The sequence below is a fragment of the Leptonotus elevatus genome, chromosome 12 (genome assembly GCF_054856555.1).
Source record: "Leptonotus elevatus isolate MCC_2025b chromosome 12, RoL_Lele_1.0, whole genome shotgun sequence".
NCBI lineage: Eukaryota > Metazoa > Chordata > Actinopteri > Syngnathiformes > Syngnathidae > Leptonotus > Leptonotus elevatus.
The window spans coordinates 19976388-19997399 of NC_141250.1; the positions used below are offsets into that span (position 1 = coordinate 19976388).

At 39.5% G+C, this 21012-nt stretch overlaps 1 protein-coding gene across 8 annotated transcripts; it reads right to left on the reverse strand.

Annotated features, from left to right (window-relative positions):
- Window positions 1-98: 98 nt before the first annotated feature.
- On the reverse strand, window positions 99-20802 carry hao2 (hydroxyacid oxidase 2 (long chain)). 8 transcript variants are annotated; one of them, XM_086091412.1, is made up of 11 exons: window positions 20720-20802; window positions 13062-13155; window positions 8957-9035; window positions 5572-5632; window positions 3974-4147; window positions 3531-3682; window positions 2911-3200; window positions 1889-2107; window positions 1605-1763; window positions 380-449; window positions 99-306 (listed from the first exon to the last, which is right to left on the reverse strand). In XM_086091412.1, exons 4-11 carry the CDS (start codon window positions 5586-5588, stop codon window positions 251-253), a joined length of 1137 nt encoding a protein of 378 aa, XP_085947538.1. In that variant the 5' UTR covers window positions 5589-5632; window positions 8957-9035; window positions 13062-13155; window positions 20720-20802; the 3' UTR covers window positions 99-250. The 8 variants fall into 8 exon arrangements, with proteins under 8 accessions (XP_085947538.1, XP_085947542.1, XP_085947540.1 ...); XM_086091416.1 differs by lacking the exon at window positions 13062-13155 and having other exon boundaries at window positions 3974-4126; window positions 20720-20796; XM_086091414.1 differs by lacking the exon at window positions 13062-13155 and having other exon boundaries at window positions 2917-3200; window positions 20720-20796.
- Between the last annotated feature and the right edge of the window lie 210 nt (window positions 20803-21012).

The following is a 21012-nucleotide window of genomic DNA, read 5'->3' on the forward strand; positions in this document are numbered from 1 at the left end:
AAAATAAAAATTAACTACAATAAAACTATTTTAACAGACAATAGGCAGATGAATACTCACTCTGGATCGACTTGACCAATCATGAATACGAAATGGAATGTCATCACTTTTGCATTTATTAAAACACTAACGGCATGTTTCATGTGCGAAGCTTGAGTGTACAGTTTGTTCTTCTCCCTTTTGTGTTGAAAACAGTAAAAACAAGTGTTGGCTTAGTTAAAAATGTTTCCCTGCCCTCCCGCAGGGAAGGTCACAGTTTGGAAAACTGGATGAGGTTCCTGTTGATTTCTGCCACATTCCGGCAACCTGCAACAACAAAATGGAGGCATTCCACAGCGGAAGGACTATCGTGGTCATCATGCGGACTGGTCGCACTCACCCGATAAAGCCATGGATAGACGGAACTCGTCGTTTAGAATCTGCAGCACCTCCCTCACTCCCTCCTCCCCCTGAACAGACGAGGGACGAAATAAAAGTAGGAATAGCTCGCAGTCTTATACAGTGGAGTCCGACACCAAAATAGTACACCGTTGTTAAAGTAAAACGGTCCCGTTTATATTTTTGCTGGATATAATATGTAATTCATCAGAATTTTTACTATGTATTTCTACACATCAATTTGTCATTATGTATATTTTTTTGCTTTTTGAATCACACGCACATTAAATTACCATTTATATTCATTTTAATATTTATTAGTGTTTTATTAGTTTTAATTTTTATGGTTAGTTTTTATACATGTAGAGCACTTTGTTTATGCTACAGTTTGTGCTCTCTAAATAAATGAGTTGTGTAAACTAGACTTTTTTTTTACTTTAATTTGTCAAGTGAATGTACCTCTGATAGGAAAATATTGTAGTATATTAAGTTTCCCAATTGTTATATTTTATTTAAAAAAAAGTCTATTGTTGTGATATAAATACATTTTCATTTGAATCTAAAGTACATTTAACTTTTTTTAAATGATTATTTCAATTTAAAAAAAATTATTATAATAAGTAAATGGTTAATTATTAATACTTTTAGCGTTAATAACATTTTAGCCACAAAAATATTATGCCTGTGCTTTCTTAATATTAAATACGTATTTTTAATTCAAATTATTTTTTTGCTTTTTTAATATTGTACAGTAATAGAAAATCTAAATAGTTTTCATTGTACATCTATCAAATTTTAACTTTTTGAAATTATTTGTTGGTTGGATTTTTTTTAAATTTAATTTTAGCACTTAATTTAATAAAATTAACATGTTTAACATAATAATCATAATCATTCAGCGATAAATTCTACAGGATATTATAATATACTATACATATTATTATAATACTTACATAAATTGTTGTCATTGTGTATGCATTTCATTTCATATGGAACTACCATGGCAGTGTACAAAATGCGTTGTGAAGCTCACCATAGATTATTAATAAATTTAATTATTGACATAATTGTAATACAGTTTATAGTGTCCCCTACCACCACCAAATAGACGTCAAAATAACGTGTCACAGAGACAGATAGCAGATTTATTTTCCCTGGGTCATGCCATGAGTGGAAGGATTTTCCCAGCGTTGAAGGACGCGCACGCATACGCCGAGTGACTGTACCTTGTATGCAAGGCCCCACACTGCCGGGCGGCCGATGAACACACACTTGGCCCCCAAGGCCAAAGCTTTCAGTACATCGCTGCCCGTCCGGATGCCCCCGTCCAAGTAGATCTCGATGCGGCCCTGCACCGTGTCCACGATCTCAGACAGGGCGTCGATCTGTCGACATGGCAACCGTACACTGATGCATTTACACGCTTTTCCAATTCTAATGAAATGATCCACATATAGTATTGAATGACATGAAGGAATAATAATACAAAATAATCATGACTAAATCTTACTGAGGCTGGGCCGCCATCCAGCTGTCTCCCACCGTGGTTGGACACGATGATGCCCTGGACGCCGTGCTCCACCGCCAGCTCGGCGTCCTCCTTGGTCAGGATGCCCTTGATGATAATTGGCAGCCGCGTGATGGACTGCAGCCAGTAGACGTCCTTCCAGCTAATAGACGGGTCCAAAGTGTTGGCCGGGATCCCGTACTCCTCCGGTCCTGCCGCCTCCTGATGGGTGCAGATTCTGTTTTTATTTCCCACACTTGTAATTTCGATCTACACTCACTTGCCAAAATATTAGGTACAGTAGTCTGCTTTCACCTTATTACACCCGATACACAGCTACCCCTATTGTGTTGAAAACAGATGTTACTATTTTCGGGGTTACACGACACGTTGACATCATAGAATTATCCAATGACAGGATATCACAACTTAGGCCCTTTCACACTGCCTGTTAGCTGCCAAAGACAACAAGGTATTCAATGTGAAAATAATAATTAAAAAAATAAAAATAAAAACTCTTGTTGAAGGGCTGTTACACTACACAGCTATATTATAAAAATGAAATAATCATATGAGATGGGCATACTGCTTCATTTTAACCAGTGCAATTTCTTGAAATGTCAAAAATTATATATATTTTTGGTGGCCTGATATCTACACTCATGTATGCATATTCATCCTTGCTGGATGCACATCCATTGTAGGATTTAGGAGTTTCAGGTAGGGCAGAGTTTTTGATTTTGCTCTTCATCATTGACTCGGCACTACCTAAAATCTTTATCAGGTGTGGCTATGCTAACTACTATCAACAGGTACAGATACCGTACTGCAAACATATTTTCCGTTTTTATTTCAAATTTAACAGCACAACCACAAAACGGACACTTTTCTGCACTAGTTGAAGGTGCAAGGTGAAGTAATCAAGTGTAATTTATTTTGTCCATTTTTACAGGCTTGTGAAAAGACAGAAAATAGTGTGTGTATTCCTTTTTTGTTGTTGACGAGAAAACGTGGCCCAAACTTACGTTTACCTGAAAGACGCCGTCAAAGTTCTTGACCTTGAGATGCGGCGGCAGCTTGAACTGGTTGCGGATGTCGTTGCGCCGCTTGCCCGTGTACGGCACGTCGACGGTGAGCACCAGGGCCTTGAAGCCCAGCGACTCCACGCGGTGCACGATCTGCTCGGACAGCTTGCGGTCTCGGTACACGTAGAGCTGGAACCAGCGGTAGCCGTTGGGCGCCGCCGCAACAATCTCCTCCACCGAGCAGGTGGAGTAGGTGCTGGTGATGTAGCACGTGTTAAGCGCCTCGGTTGCTATGTAATGGAGGGGAAACCGTGCCGAGTTACTGTTTATAGCTTTCACTAATTACCCCTACTAACTAACCAGCCCTAACCGCATCGAGCCAGGGTTAGAGTTGAAAGTTAGTGTCAAATTAAGCTTTCAAGGGTTTATAAACAAAAAGCATTGGAAACATAGTTGACAAGGTAATGATTGCAAGGGCATGCTGCCATCTGGTGGTGGCAATCTAAACTACAATTGAGACTCCAGTCCTTTGGCATCTGTACACAATATTACCCTTAAAATGAAAGGCCACAGTGGTGTTAAAACAAGAAGAAGAAGAAAAAAAAAAAAAGGTAACTCGCCTCTTGCTGTGGCCATCTCGCCCTCGTGCCACGCCAGACAGTGGAAGGCAGTAGGCGCAATGCCCACCGGGAAGCTGATCTCCGCACCTTGCACCGTTGTCCGGGTGTCACTCACCGACACGTCACGCAGGATGCGAGGTCTCAAACGGATCCTGGACATGGAGCAAAGCATGAAGACAAGTAATTAGAAGGGCTCACTCCTCATCCCCAACATAAGTGAGTCTCAAAGCGTGGTACGCGTACACCCAAGTACAGTTCAGTTGCATTTAAAATGTTTAGTCGACTACATTGCACACATGAACTATATGTTTGACCTTTAAGAACTCTTTACTTTTAAACATTTATTTAGTTTGCATGGGGCCCACGCCGAGTCAATGGTCGCTGATTGCTAAGCGACAAAACAGGAAGTAGCCTGGTGCCTGTTTTAGCGACGGTTTTGGTACCGCTTGTAGGCCAGCAGGTTGTCATCTCGGGTGCAGCACTCGTCTGCTCCGGCGGCGTAGTAGTCCCATGTGGCCTTGGACAGGTGCTCCTTGGCGTACTCCTCAAAGTCTGTCAGGCATACCATGGCCATCTCGGCACACTGACCCCCCTCTCTGTGGGAAACAATACCCCCCCTGTCCTACTTTACATGATGAGAACCTTCATCCCCTAAATCAGAATGCTAGGGTACTTCCAAAAATGTCCATCATAAGAAGTAAGTATCAATTAAAAAATATTTACATAGGGATTGGAGAGCCTCTTAATGTTCTGAACTTCTGCGTCCATGCTAGCAGCGCAGAGTAATGTTTCCCGAGTTTAAAAGTTATTGGCAAGGCAAGGTAGCTTTATTGATGTAGCGCTTTTCATACTGTAGGTATTTTTGATTTTAAGGCAACTCAATATGCTTCACTCAAGATACATAGCGTACATTTAAAATCCTTTACAAACCAAACAACTAAAGATATTCTAAAGCAAAGTAACCAAATAAAAAGTAACTTACTAAAATGACTTTAACCTATGATTAGGGTTAAAAATGTGTCTCTGCAGCCATGTTATCATTGCTTGTTAGCATAGCCCTAACCCTGCCTTGAAAACCTAACCCTTGATTGACAAAGCGTATGTTTGAAGCCAGGGTTAGTGTTTCAATTTGGGTTGTAAAGGTATAGGTTAGGGTTTTAAATTAAGGTTTCAAATTGGTGTTTCTAGCCAGGGTTAGCTAATCAAACACGCATTTGGTCACTCAATGTTAAGATTTTGTTTGCGCAAGTTTTGAAAGGATCAAAGATCAGTCTTGTTTTTTTTTTTTTTTGAAACCTGGATATTAGGATTCAAAATCATTTATCATCAACGACAACCTGATGCCTCGCTTATCCTCCAATTTTTAGATGGATGCTCGTCAGGATTGCACTCACCTGAAAAGGGCGAGATCTCCACCACTTTGGCTTTTGTTTAGCTTGAAGTTATGTCGCTGCACCAGCGACAACTGAAGAGCGTATGCGCGCTCAACAAGCAATCATTGATAGAACTGTCACAAAAAACACAAATGCTGTGACCTGCCCCGAAACCCGAGCCCTATTTGTGCAGTTGGTGACACCAAGTACGTACTCCTTTAAAAGACGAACTACTTCAGTCATGCATACAAACTGACCACTGATCATTTATGAATCGCGGCTGGTGACAATTGTTAATAATATTGATGATGTGATTGTCAAAGTGTCGTAGGCGCACCACCAGTATTGCGGAAGGTTGCCTTTTCATTGCTCAAGCACAGTTCAGCTTGTCTTTAACGTCTAAGCACATTTGGATACATTTATATTGAATCGGCATTTACTACACTACTGAAATTAGATGTATTTAATTAAAGTGGTAATTGGTGGGGGGAAAAGTGATAATAAATCCAGTTGATAAAAATGATTATTAAAAATAATAAACCTTCTGCATACTTAGCCAACATACTGAGGCAAAATCAGCTTTTTGTTATGCCAACGGGGGACCAAAATAATCATAAAACTGTAAATATATCAAAAATGATTTTAAAAAGTAATAGTTGTTCACTCACCGGTTGCAAATGCTCATTCTCTCTCTCAGCACAACTTCAACCCGCCTGACAGAGTCATAACCTGCCAACAAGACGAAAAACACTTTTAATCAACAGCTGTGCAGCATTTCTTCACGAACAAGTACAAGTTAGACTCGTCACTTCTTTATAGCTATTTTTAATTTAATTTAATCTTTAAAAATGGTGTTATACTGTATGGGATTATCCAAACTGTAACAGTTAATCGAAATATAAAATCTACTACAAAGTCATGAATACAGGATGTTGGCTTATAGTCTTGAAAGTTTATTTTTCTAAACTAAGGACATTAAAAGGTATCTTAAAACGTCAGCTTCATTTTGAACGAAATCGTATTGAGTGGCTATTCCTGTTCAGATGTGCTCAAATGAGCTGTTAGCGTTTTTGTTGTTGTTGTTTTTTTTTATTCTAAAAAATACATTTATACTTTATAGGATTCCTGTACCCTCTACTGTTAAAAAACACATCTTGAATATTTTGGGCTAAAACAATCATTTAAGTCCGAACAATATTCAAATATTAAGTATTGACATTTATAGTTACACTGTTAGTTGCAAGTTGTTTGCTCCAAAACAATTTGCTGATTTGTTTTTACTTATATCTTTTGGTTGTGGGGACAATTAATTATGTAATCTCCTATTTCTTTACTGTGAAATGTGGGAAAGACAATTTTCACAATTTAAAATATTTAGTTGAATTGCCCAACAAAGAGCCTTTTTTTTTTAAAGATAAAAACATCCAAACTAAGTATGAGCAGTAACTGCTCATCACTGTGTAGTACGTGTTTGTGTGCATTTGTGTGTGTGTGTGCGTGTGTGTGTGAGAGAGAGAGAGAGAGAGAGAGCGAGCGAGCCGTGAAATGGGGCACGAGTCACGTGTTGAATGGTCGCATTGTGACAGCACATTGTCCAGGTACATTTCTAGAAAACGTGCTCTCTTTCACCATGTTACAAACAAGCTGCCTTTACTACAGTTGTTTCTTTTTCTCTTTTAAAAAAATATGATCCAACTTGTAACTGTAAGCACACAAATACATTCTGAACGTAAACCTGCCCGTTGTCAGCATTGATCCCGAATTCCTAAATGAAAAAGTCTTACCTTAACTTGTTGTGCTGTCAGCGGCCTTCAGCGCTTCCGCTCTCATGTGACGAGGTCGTGTCAGAGGGCAGGCCCCCCCCTCATGGCCCCCCTCGGTCCCCCGCTTCATCACAGTGGGAAGCTCCTCCCCCCACCCCATCTCTAATGCCAGCTGGACACCCAATGGCGGTGCTTGGACCCGCATTTTTTGTACTAGAAAGCACCAAGAGCTCATGCATGAGTACTGTTGGGAGTGCTATGACTGGACTGCACTGTGGGTGGATAAAAATAAATTATTTATTTAAAATCAGTAAAAAAATATATTTAAAAAAATAAAGTAATACATTTGGCTGCTTGCTTTTTTGTTGGCTGTCCCATTTCTCTTAAATGTATTTTAATTTTTGTTCTCTGATGAGGGCAACTTTGATGACAGGATTGTCAAAATATGGTTTTTCAAGCCATGGCTGGGATTCAAAAGCTTAAATAAAGATGACTTGACTTGACTCGGGCTCGGTCAGGATATCAAAGTAGGGTTTCTGATAGGACAGTTTGATTGGAGCTCCATGGTTGTTGCTCTCCATCTCGTCTCCTTCCTCTCTTACTTTTCTAAATCAGACACGATGATTCAGTGCCGCTTATAATCAGCCGACTGGCTTTTTTGGTTGACGTCATGCCAATATCTGCCGCCACAACAATCACGAGGCTGCCCCCGTCGTCAAGCCAGGCACCATTTAAAAATGAATCACAAGTTCTGTCACGGCGTGTTTAAGAAATGATGTCAAGGCACATGCAATGGATGTTACAGCATATACGAGAGACCTCAAAACAAAACAAATCATTAAAAAAAAAAGAGGCTTCGGGCTGTTTAACGCCGTTGAAGTTTACTGGCAAACTAAACTTCAAACAAAGAGTGAGTATTCAAAACAACACACATCTTTGCCTTAATAAAGTCCCCCTAGCTTATTACTAACAAATGATGCAAAACACCATAAACAGCCTAATGGATAGAATCAATGCGGCGGTGTCATAATTAAGAAACAGATATTTGAACACAAAAAGTGTAGTAACACACAGCCAATATAACGATACACGCAGGCATATAATATGTGCTGTGAGACATGCCTAATATTACCGCACCTTACTCAGTCATATAGAGTAGCTGTACAACTCTTCTTCGTTTGCGTCTGCATGACTGTATTTTACTTCCCCCCGATGGCCAAGTTGCAATAAATCGATGCGGAACAGACGGTTTAATTGTTTACATTCTTTTTAATTATGTTAAAACTATTTTATATTTATTAAAGTACAATAATATAGAGTGCTATTTTGCTTATTAAAAAGCACAATACAAAAATGTAGGTTGTTTTTTGGGGGGTAATTGAACAGATGAATGGCATACCCATGCATTTCAATTGGGAATGATGATTTGAGATACAAATGTTGTAGTAACGGCAAATTGTTTAATTTTAGAAAAGACAGATGGACCAGGTCAATGGTTGGCATAGGATGCACGAGGTCAGCAGACTGACACGAAGAGCAGTAAGACTCAATTGTCAACTTAAAAGGCTATAAAGACGATATTAAATTGCTCGCAAACAGTCACACACATTTTACACGCATGACTATTAACCAAGCATCAGACACCAATGTGATGTCTTAACCGCTGCATGTCTGCGAGTGTGCATGAGTACGTCAAGGGGGTGTATTTTGCCTTGAGGGACCCTCGGGGGTGGGAAATGGAGCTGCCTGACTTTGCAGTCTCCATTTTCTGTGAGTCACCAGCCAGAAATCCACTCTGGTGGGTCGAACACATGCAGACATGACAAATAGTGGGTTTCCACGGTTATGAAGTCATCGTAAAACAGCTGCCATTCCCCCCACAAGGTCAAATGAGGGGGGGAATGATTTGTTTTGCCCAACTTCCTGCACGTTTCCTTATCTGACTTTCATTCACTGGCCTTATGAGCTCCGTCTCACGCTGATCTGTTAACCACCGCGCACAGTGGTTGTGGAAATTATATTTGTTTCGCCTTCATGTGCTGTATAGTGGAATCAAAAGGGGGGGGAAAAAACCCATCAGGGATTTGTTTACGACATAGTTCTGGTCCTTCAGCGATGTGACACGGATCTTGACGCGACTTGTTACATGCTGCAGTCTATTACAAGGTCATAATTACAGTAAACATTTGTACATTTGCCCTGCCTTGGTAAGCAAAAATCTGAGAACATTCCCCCCAAAAAGTTGATTATTGCCTAAACATGCCACAAGATGGCAGCAAATATTACTTACGTCTAAATGAAACCCTCCTCAAATCACTCCAACACACGTTCTTGACATCAAGATGCCACCAGATGGCGCCAGAGCAATACTGTAAAGCAAAAGGATCAAATATGTAAGGCGATAATTGAGTTTATCTGCTTGTGAGATGTATTTTTACGCCGCTGCGCAAATGATCATGTCATGTCACACGTGAACCTCAAAACGGCAAATTTTCAGTAATTTTTCCCCCTCGGGAAAAAAACACTTCATTCACGTTAGCCTAACCACGACTGACTGACTACTAACCCTTAAACACGTGCTCACTCAAAGATCTATCAAAGAAGGTGCGGCGTGTGTTAATGACAGAGGGCGAGACCAGTACTACTCATTTGCCTGCTTTGAATTCTAATTCTCCCTGAGCTGAAAGTAAGGAGCATCCTTCCAATTTGGTATTTTTAGTGCTCCCTTTTAAACCAAGCAGTATGTATCTTAATCACAGGCATGGGACTGTTTTGTACTTTTATTCCCTAGGAACACATTTGCCTTCCAGCACAGGAAGTATTTCTGAAGACATGCTTAAGTTCTTATTTTAATACAGTATGTGAACTCAAGTGAGCGCGAGAAAACCCCCTTACGACCTGTGATGACCCACACTGGGATCGCAGTGTTTAAGGCAACACAGTGAGCGAGTCTTTGGTTTGTTATTCCTGGCCCGTGATTCATAAAGCCTTTCACGTCACAAATGAACCATGACTGGCTCAAGCTCTCTCCCACATTTCGCCTTCTGACTTCTAACTTGGACTCGAGCACAGGAGAGCGAGTTTAAGCTTCCGCGCGCAACCAGTAGTGACGTGATTTACACATATTTGCTTTTATTGCTGAAATCTAATTAGAATTCAAGGGTCTAATATGAGAGCACGTTATGAAGAAGAGACGTAGGAGGTGAGAGCAGAGGATGTGGCACGGGACAGGATAAGATGGATAAAGCAGAGAGTATGTGTGTGTGTGTGTGTGTGTGTTTGTGATACAGATTGTCTGGCAAACTTCCTGTTCTGTCAAAATGGGAAAGCCCAATGCTCTCCTGTTTAAAAAAAAAATATATATATATATATTTTTTTTTTCACTTTGGTAATACAGAAGAGTTACCAAGCTTGACAGCAATACACTGTGACAGTTTGTAAAACTGGATAAAAAAAAAAAAAAGTGGTTGTTTGCATGGACCAAATGTTTTGCAACCTAAAAACACAAACATTTCAAATCTTTATCTAGCCTCCAGATACAGGAAGATTTCTTGCATTAATTTAGCCATCGATCACCACGCCCCAAAATGTGTTTTTCAAAACGTCTTTTTAATTTTTTTTAATTCATTTCCTAATTTCTCATTAAATAATTGGTTAATTAATTGAAATGATACACGTTAAATATCATATGCATTTTTTTTACAATTAAATAATTGGCTTATTAATTAGAATTATATCAATTAGAATTTTATTATTATTAAATGATGCTGAATTTTTAACTACAGTATTTTACATACACATTGAAACCTTTTTTCCGTTTGTTTTTGTTCTCCATATACAAGCTGAAATCGTTTTGACGAAAATGTCATTGTACATGACTACAATTTATTTTATTTTTTAACAAAGGAAAAACATTCCCATTTTAGTGGCCATTCATGTTGATGTCAGCGTCTTCAATTTTCTTGCTCGTTTGGTGGGTAATTGAAAGATTTAGCTTCCTTTTTTTTTGTGCATCTGCCAACTTCTATCTGAAGATGGATTCCTGTGAGAGTTTGATGTCAATTATACTCATTAGGGGCAATTACAGCACATTTGCTACATCTTCTTTACGTACACAAGTGCACATCATCAGCCACTACTGTACATTACATTTTGTCATCTTAACTGATCAGAATATTAAGTCACTAAAATTAGAATGTGTCAAAAAAGAGAGAACATAAATAAAAGTAAAAAGGTATTTATTGTGGCACGTCAATCACTTTTAGATTACATTCAGTGGACATTGTGTCTGGGCTGCGGAAATGTTTCATTTTGTTTGTTTACATGACAGATAGAGAGCGAGAGAGGTCAAAAGGGGGAAGCCTGGGGGAGCGGGTAGATTGAAAAAAAGACAGATAAGCAATGTCCTGCTGCTCCTTTTAGTTGATTTTATTGAGGACGAAAACCTTCTTAGCAAGGCCATGGATTAAGTTCATTGACCAATTAACTGTTCGTCTTCATTAGCGGACAGTATAACAATCGAAAACAAAAGCTTGTCACATCGACCTCGGTCAACTCGGAAAACGGGGAGGGTGAGATTGATTACAAAGAAGATAGAAGAAGGAACAAAAAGAAACTGACGTGCTGCACTGCACAACTTTTGTAGGTTGATGTTAAGAGCATTTAATGAGCACAGTTACTACAAGTTTGGTCTGACATGATAATCTGCGTTGTGTCCATTTTGTTCTAAGGAGTTACTAAATGTTTTTTTTCCAAGCCGTCACGGTTCCCACACCGACCTGGAAAAACATAAGAGGATGTGACCAAGTCGAGCCATGGCGTCCCCGTTAACCAGTCAAGCACCAAACACGCGCAACTGTTTCCACAGTATTTTGTGTACAGCTTGACGACCACGTTTATCTCGCCGACCATCCGGACATTTATTTGATTTCACTGGAGGTGTTTACGATTTCCAATTATTTACACAAACGCCGTGTTGGAAACATTCCACAGCGACAAAACAAGAATTTATTTTTACAGTCTATTTAAAGCACACTATTATTGAGGAGATAATATTTTGGACTCCGGACTGGAAAGGTTTGTAACAAAGATTCCCGACTACTAATGTGTGTGTGTATGTGAGAGAGAAAAAAAGATTGCTGGTAGGAGGAGTGAGGAGTTTGTTTGGAATTCGGCTCATTTGACAGTGGATACGTGTTGTTTCACAAAACAATTTGACGATGTTGGAGAGCCGGGGGCAGGCGAACAGCCCAACCCAACCCCTCCAAGTCGCCACCAGTGTCGAGGACGATATCCATCTATGGTGGGAAAAGTGGAGCAGCGCAATGGAACGTGTTACAAAGTGGTGAATCATTGCTTTATTCATTGGGTCATTGCTAATTTTGACACACAGGCCTTTGATTTTTGCTGCGTCATCACGGGGTCGTGTTTGTCTCGGGCTGCTAAGGGGACGTACACGCTGATGAACGGAGCATTTAATAACCGGGACCAACACAAATCAAGTGATTTGGGCTGAACTTTTCCTCTTTTGATCTCAGACGTGATACGGAGTTCAGAGTTGCATACATGCTTGTAAATGGCTACCAAAACGGGGAAAGACAGAACTACGTGCTACTCAATTGTGGAGATAAGGTATAGCAGTAAACTGTTTTTCAGTATTTTTTTTTTTTTAAATAGATCTTTTGGGCTGCTACTAAAACGGTGCCTCACGACCCACTGTGGCTCAAGTAGGAGTTGACTATTCTCACCAAATTAGAACTTAAGTGCCTTTGTTCGCATGAGCAGTTATCCAGTATAACTGTGACATAGCTTTGTTATGCCTTCACCCAGAAAATCTTCCCTTAGAATAGTTCACTGGCATGGCCGCCTTAGAGTGCCTCATTGTTGGCTTGGAGATTTTACGCAGAGTAGACAGAAGGGAAAGGTTAAAAAAAAGAAGAAGAATGAAGTAAAAATTAAAGGCTGATGTGACAGCAGCCAGTATGTGGACCGGGAGTTTGCGCTGGCATTGCTGCTTTAGAGTGCCTCGTTGCACAGTGGATATTTTCCAAAGGCTCAAATAAAAATGAAGTTGTGTGCCGAGATAAGAAGTACAGAATACAAGACGAAGTAGCATCCCTATTTCCAGGACAAAGTGGTATTTGATTGACAGTGGAGCAGGGCGTGGTTTTCAGCGGAGAGAATTGCATGATTTTTTATCATTTCAAATTGTGTCAAATTAAGGAATTCTTTTCACTTTGCAAGGACGTTCATCATGACTAGCTGATGGGTAAAACTTAGCTTGTAAGATCAAACAGCCGTTTCCAATAAAGTATTTGATGGTAAAACATTTTTTTTTAGTTATAGGTCAGCAACAATGAGGTCAATTATCACAAGTTGATCCTCGAGCGACTCACTTAAAATGATGCATCCATCCCGTCCTCTTTGTCAATATATTATCGGGTGGATTCATGAAGAGGCGGCTGGATGCTTTGAGTGGAACACTTCGCCCTGTGTTGGAAGCAGAAAAGAGATTTGGGGGCAGGTCGTTGCACTGCATCAAAAGAACTGACCTGATTTATCTGTGTTGGGTCACTGGCCAGGTAGCTTCTAATCTTGTAGCTTCCCCCCCCCCCCCCTCAGCCGCCCCCCACATATCTATGAAAGACACACAGACCCTTTTTTGACCTCTTTTTTAGTGAACACACACAGAGGCGTCATTACTGTCATGGGGCAGGAAAACGTAACCCCCAACAAAGACTTCAGCGCGTTGGAATCTAAACCGCTCAGCCGTGTTCAAGGACAACGAATGACGAATTTCCATCTCATCGCCTCAACATTTCAATACGTTTCCATTCTTTCATACGGTGTTTTCTCTCACCTGCCACAATACGTTCAGCAATTATTGCAGACATGCCACAGCCTGGCTATATTTTGTCACAGAAATAGAATAGTTTGCCATTAATTCTCCCCTCCAATATGTCGATCAAATTAACGGCGCGCACGCAGGCCAGCAATAAAAATCCCATGCCTGAACGCGGGTGACAGCTCGCACAATAATGGAAGCATGGTTAGTTCCAACAAAGTCCATTTGGGCTGGCAGACTTTGTGGAAATTGTCCACGCTGTTATATGAAACACTTGTCAGCTATTCCAAAGGAAGCAGCTCAAATTAAATTCTACATCAGCCCTTAACAAAGGGTCTCTTTGATCGGGCTGTTAGGGCCCAGCGTTGGGTTGTTTTCATTGACTGCCGTATTTAAGTAACCCCAAATAACTACTTTTTTGATTGCCAGCGAGCGCTTTCTCATTTGTCAGTCGAATAAAGAGAAAAACAACAAAGATACAATATTAGTGCTTCCCTTGCTGCTTTTTTTTCCCTTTTTTTCTTTTTCTTTTTCTCTTTTCTATAAAGAGCTCAGTATTGTTCATTCAGAAATGTCATCATCATTGCTCTTTATTTTTATTTAATTTTATTTTTTTATTTTATTTTTATTTTTTTGTGTGTGTGTGGGTGAGTGTGTGTATGTGCGTGCGTGTGTGCCTCCCTTGCTGCTGATGCAGAGCTTCTTACACAACGCACGAAAAAGCACATCTATGACATGCGCTTCCTATCACTCCCTTTGGCAGCTTCCCTTTTTTTTAGGCGCTATTCTGACTGTTTAGCAATTAGCACATTGTTTACTTGTTTAGCAAAAAGTTCAACGTATCAAGTTTGGGAACTACGTACGCATTCTTTCATATCAAGTCAGCTGCCATTGCTTGAACTTCGACATTAACCCTTCATTGTCTTAATTAAAGAGGCGCTACATTTCAATAGATAGCATACAACGATGTAAATACTATTATTTTGACAAAAAATAAAACAAATGTAGGATTTCTTTTAGGCTGTAGGTAAATCATTTCTGATCGGCTGGTCGAGGAAGTGAACACAGAACTATACAATGGCTTTCTGCACTTCTTCCGGAGCGCAACTCGTTTTCAATTTACAGCAAATTATTTTGCACGTTGCCAGTGAAGGTTACACAGCGCGAGAAGAAGCTTGTCCATGTCAAGACCATTCATCTATTGAAAATAGTATGAAGCGGTAACGTTTATAAGCAGGGGTGTTTGTAACCCAAGATTTCACTGTACAATGCCCCCCCCCCCCCCACCCACACACACACACACATACAACCATTAAAAACTATGTTAGGCGGATGTTAAAATGACCCAACCAAATACTTGTGTGCATGATGAGGAAAAAGGCCTGCCTTCTGTTTCTCCCTCCTCGGCTTTGCTCTGTCATTTTAAATCATGACTCCAGAGTTCCATAGATGTGCAACGGGGTCACCATGGAAACCTTGATCTGAATCAAAACAAGCCTCTAAACAAGCATACGATTTATACCACGTTGCAGGGATAAATAGGTGATATATAGCATCAAATTGACTATCAAAGTGTAATAAATCTAAATATTATACTTAAATATGAGTCATTATTATGTTAATCTTTTGGAAACGTAAAAGCTTTGAAAGCTATCTAATGAGTTTTTTTGTTTTGTTTAATTTGTTCTAGGAGAAAGTTTCACAGGCCAGAAAGAAGTTAGCTCAAATGTTTTTGATGTTCCCGACTTGGGCACGCATACAAGTGCAAATGAGTATGATGAATACTTGCAAGTCAGACAGAGGACAGCACAACCCACGTCATTGTTTGGCTCCGCGCATCTCTTTGTAAGCACAAGACCACTTTGTCTATTGAGCTGTCGACGTACATTTCTCAACCTGACAAAAGTTACATCCGAAATCCCTTCTTTTTCTTCTTTTATTTTCAACAATCAACAGGGGAAAAAGACACACCGTGTGTATTTTACACGTCTACTTCCATTCCTACTCATTGTTTTTCCGTCACATACATCCATTTCCGTCACTATGTTCTCTGATACGCACGTTGGGTTTTGCTCACAAGTTTCATGAGCTGAACGCAAAGATCGAAAAGGCTTTTTATACAAGTAAAAGTTTCAATAAATATATTTGTCTGAAACAGTGTCAGTGAACACTTCTCCTTTCAAAGAAACGGAAAACTGTTATTAATCATTTTTTTGTTGCTATGTAAAAATAATGAAAAGAGCTCACTTGTGGTATCGATTGTGTGATTCCAAAAGGCTAAAAACATTCCATAGTGATTTTGCTTGTAAACACACCATACTATTTCTTGATTACGTATAAAGTGTGTTTTTAGTTCTTTATGAACACAACTGTATTTATTTTGAATGAAACACTTGATAAACACAAGGTCAATATATAAATACTTTGTTATAGGGCTGGAACAGATTCATTCAATTTCCGTTCATTTCAATGGGAAACATTGCTTTGGTTGGCAAACATTTCTCTGAAGGAATTACATTTGTGAATGGAGCTTCACCAGTAAATGTAAAATTGCCTTATACAGTAGGGCTGCGATGCCAACAGCAACATTATTGATAAAAATAAAGTCAAAATGAAATTTTGGTACATAAAGCAAGAAACAAAGTAAATGCACATGATTTGCTTTAGTGGAGCTCAAGAAATGATGCGGCAGGCCAGATCTGGCCCAAAGGCCTTGTGTTTGACACCTGTGTTTTAAATGATCAGCATCATAAAACCAAACAATGAATGCACAGTTTCCTACAGCAACAACGACAAAACGTGTTGCCAGAAAACAGATGTCACAAACAGATGTTTCACAAAGAAAACACTCCATTTATTCTACTATACACATGTGTTATATTTTTAAATAAGTCGGTGGATACCCAGTTCTGTTGGCTGCACAACACAGCAACTTCCCCCACATCTTAGGTTTTCTGTGGGGCTCAACATCCGAGTGCATTCATGGCCTGTCATCGGAATATAAACCAAAATGGCGGTGGCGGTGACATCATCAGTCTGTTTGTTTATGGTTTAGGGTGAGTAATTGGAATTGGGAGTAAATGATTTGAGTAAAGTGCAGATCCATTTTAGTACCGCAAGTAAGTACGCAAACTGAAACCACTTTGTCACTTTTTTTTTTTGACCAGGGTGCTCTCAACAATCGAAAAAAGTTGTTTGCTTAGACAACGCCGATGCTTAGTCTACTGAAGCGCTTTTTCAATTAAATGTAGCTTACATCTGTGTATTATTCTTTGAAGCTACAGATATGCACATATGGTTTAGTTTGTTTTGTCTGCAAAGGCCTCATATGGTTTGGGTTTTGACATTTTAGTCATTGATAAACGGTGAGTCTGTTTGAAGCAAAACTTAAAATCGTTAAAAGAATAATACAGACCGACTCATTGGGAGATTTAGAGAGCATACTTAAACGCTGACTATTACGCTTTTGCCAAAAGGAAACAGTGGCGGTTACCATGACATTAACACTGTTAGGGGTGCGTGACACATTCAGAACTTTCCCGCATCCTATCGGCAAAAATCGCAATCACTGCTTCTTAGTCAGTTAAAAGGTTGTGTTCTCTTGTTGGCTATGATGTCATTTTTTCCACAAGTCATAAAGAGTATGCAGTAGTTCATCAACCTCTGGTAAAATGTCAACGTCTATGAGCTGGAGCTTATCCCAGCTGATTGATCAAAAGGCGAGTATTACCTGGACTGGTTGCCAATCGTTCGCAGGGCACATAATGTTGGGCAGAAATCTCACATGAACCAAACATGGACGAGTTGATATTTTTTTCACAGCTTGGTAAGACTGGTCTGTCCCCTCGTCATGTGCTATTTTTATGCATTGTTAATCGATCTAAGCTGCGGAAAAGCCAAGGAAGCACAAGGTAAGGTTTGAGCCAACATTTGAAGCCATACTAACAACTATTTCCTAGTGCTGACAAGTTACGAAGAGAACCATAAGCACAAACCTTTCTCATTCCTACCGGAGCAATAAAGAATATTATTATTATTCCAGTGTTGCCCGAGGATTTAAGCTACATTATAAAACACATCTCAATGGCTATAAACACCAGTTTTGGCTCCAAGATACTTTTGAAGATACAGGATACAGAGTGAATGCAGGCCAGAAAATGTTGGCGAATACAATCTGTCATCCTAATCACTTTGTCTTCCCTCAGCTTGTGATATCATCCCCCTGGAGGTGGAGGGGGAGGGGGAGGGGGAGGGGGGTCATGGAGGAGGAAGGAGGGAAATGCAGATCAGGAACTAATCTGTTATATTCAGGGCTTTCTGAAACGAGATACGACATGTGCAATGGCCATGCGCAAGAATCCAGCTAAATGGCCCTAGGTTCAGTCCCTACAACTAGCACCTGGCTCCCTTCACGCAGCATACTATGGTGCCCTTGAGCAAGGCGCCCATTTCGTCCAATAGTTTCCCAGGTGCTGGACATCTGTCCAGTGTCAAAGTGTGAGTATGCGGTTTCAATTCATTTCATTTCATTTCATCTGGCCACCATGCATACCAGCAACATTACAATCTGTTAGAGCATTTTTATTCTCCAATGCTCCAAAAGTGCAGTTACAGTACATATTTATTTTGCGTTTCAAATAATCGGATAATATATGCAGAAATAAGAAGCAGATTTGCCTTTGCTGTTCCAAACGGTCCCTGTGGGAATATGACTTAACAGTGTGACGGGGCAACAGTAGGGCTGTGTACCTGTTACTCCATTTGAATGGATGTTAAGCAAAATACAAGATGCAGAATCTGTCCTCCCCTTCCTACGACTATTCCTCTTTTGCTCCTTTTTCACTTCCTCCAAATGATCTGCATGACTGGCGTCCAACCAACAATGACGAATGGGCTCAGGTATTTCCCATCGACTCTTGCCTTAAAGCTACTGAGAATCGTTGATCTGAGTTTTTAGAATGGTGCATGTTTTTTTTTTTTTACTTCTGCGAATTAGTGGTAGTTACTCACAGTTAACACATTTAAATTTTTATATTTATACGTAGGATCTGATCATTATAAATATTCAACGAGACATGGGTGTTTTATTTCCCAATTCATAAGAGCTCCCAGGTTTCTTTATAGTCCGTGACATGTTATTGTCAATTTTCCAAGACTAATATCAGGCTGCTGAGCTGATGATTTTGATGGACTCTGCTGCGTACTATGAGAAATATCTAACTGTTACTCCTCTGATAACTTTGCTGGCCTCCACAGTGTTTGGGATCATCCACTGATTTGGGAATTTGTCTGCAAATTGCTAATCTACAATATTAAAAAGGTAAATTTCCAATATGTCATCTTTAAATTATGAACATGCGCATTGAAACGTGGGTTTCATTTTCTGTGCTCCCAGTCAGAATATGTAACTTGGCAACATAAGTCGCATTCTCCCCTCCCCCTGTTTTCTGTCTATAACACAAAATTGGAAAGTTGTATTATGAAAGCAAAAGAGCAAGCCAGCAATGAACCCCTGGGAAGGCACAATAATAAGTGACGTTCAGGCAATTATATCGTGCAAGGCCGAAGTACTTCACGATGCTGCATCACAGTGGGAAGAACAGAGTGAGAAGATTTGCAGAAGGGCTGAGAGAGAGAGAGAGAGACAGAGAGAGAGAGGGAGAGAGAGAGAGACTCATATTGGATGAATAAGTGTTGCAAATGTCAAGAGATTTTTGCAGCTGTGACCTCTTTTGTCCCGCGTCTCCGCTTTCTCAGGATTACTTTTTGTGCATGTTGTGTAATACACACATTTCATGATTTCTCCACGTCAGCATCAAATGTAACTGGCTCTGCCCAAATTTCTCAACTTTTTCCATTTTCACTCATTATTGGATTAGTTTAAAAGGACAACAATAGCTCCACATTTTACAACATTTCTATTGTGCTATTTCTTTTTTTTTTTTTTTAAATAAGTTACCAGGACCACTGTTACAAAAGTATTACTTATTGATAATTGAGCATAAATTGTGTTAACATTGTTTGTCTTGAGATTGTGAAAAAGTAGCACAATACAATGGAGCCTGTTAGAAGGACAATCAATGTTAGAAAAAGAAAGAAAAACTGTTACCAAACATCCAAAAACAAGAAACAAACAAATTGTGTTTTCAGTACTGTCCGTGTTGACAAACTGAACTTCAACCCCGATGGTTTTTAGTAGGACAAAAGACGTCAAAAAAGGAGCAGCACTTGTAGCCATGTTGTTGACATACTCAAAAGATTTCCAAAGCCTTTTTCACTGGCTGTGATTTCCACTATTGTTCTAGACAACAGCATCCTGTGATTCATTTTATTGGAAAATTACCTCGCTGGTTAAAAGAAAGGACATTTAACCACAGAAATGAGTTTTCATCTCCATGTCAAGCCAAACAATGCCCAGAAAATGGCTTCAAACTGGGATTTATGGCTTGATCGTCACTCAAAATTGCAAAACTGCAGCAGTTTCAAGGTTGTAACCACGTGTGAATGTTTGGGCCCCTCATGAGCGAATGATGACAAAGCTGAAAAGTGGTTTGGATTAACTAATGCTGCAGTTCAAAATTCAAGACAGGACCAAATTGCATTAAGTAGAAAACCTTTTCGACTATTTCAACCTCTTCAACCCTCTGGCAAACATGCCCTTGTATGGATGAGTGCGCAAGTTATAAACAGCACTTTATCATTCTAATAGAGTAAAACTGTATGGCAAGGATTATCATTTATTTATTTCCCATACTTAACAGACGGCTGTACTCACTGAGGCACGTTAAAATAAATGCTCCGTAACGCATCATGGTCTACTGGCGAAGAGAAAATGCTGCTCATCCAGCAGATCCCACACTCTTTAAATATTTGTTCTACATGTTTCAACATTGTGTACAGAAAACACTGTCATATTTATTTTTTTATCCTGTACGTTAATCTATTTTATTACTTGAATCTTTATGTTTACATTCTAATACAAATGGCCTATTGCTAGACAACTTACAGGAGTCCGCACAAAGTAACACTTTGATAACATATGTGCTTCGCCCAAGATGGCGCTAATGCAAACTTGGAAAAAACTAACTTTCTGTGTAGTTTTATTCATGTTAAAGTTAGCGCTACTACGCCAACATCCCGTAGATAATCACACCTTCATAATATATGTTAAGAACAGAGGTAGCAGTAATTCATCTACTGTTCCCTCACCTGGACAAGTTCACAGATCAGTGATGGGTTTCGTCAACAGGTGTCAGCCACGTTCTGCCGCCTTCCAGGTACCGACCCGGAACAACTCAATCAACTACTTCCGCCTCCTTTTTATTTTTTTAATTTTTTTTATAACAAAGAAAATATTATTTATCAATGCAACGAATATTATGATATATATTTTTTACATCATCTTAAAAGTAGACAGCAGTATAAATTATAATCATGTAAATAAAGTACCGTTTTTGTAATTTCTTGAAATATGACATTTTCGTCATTTTCGTTATCACCTC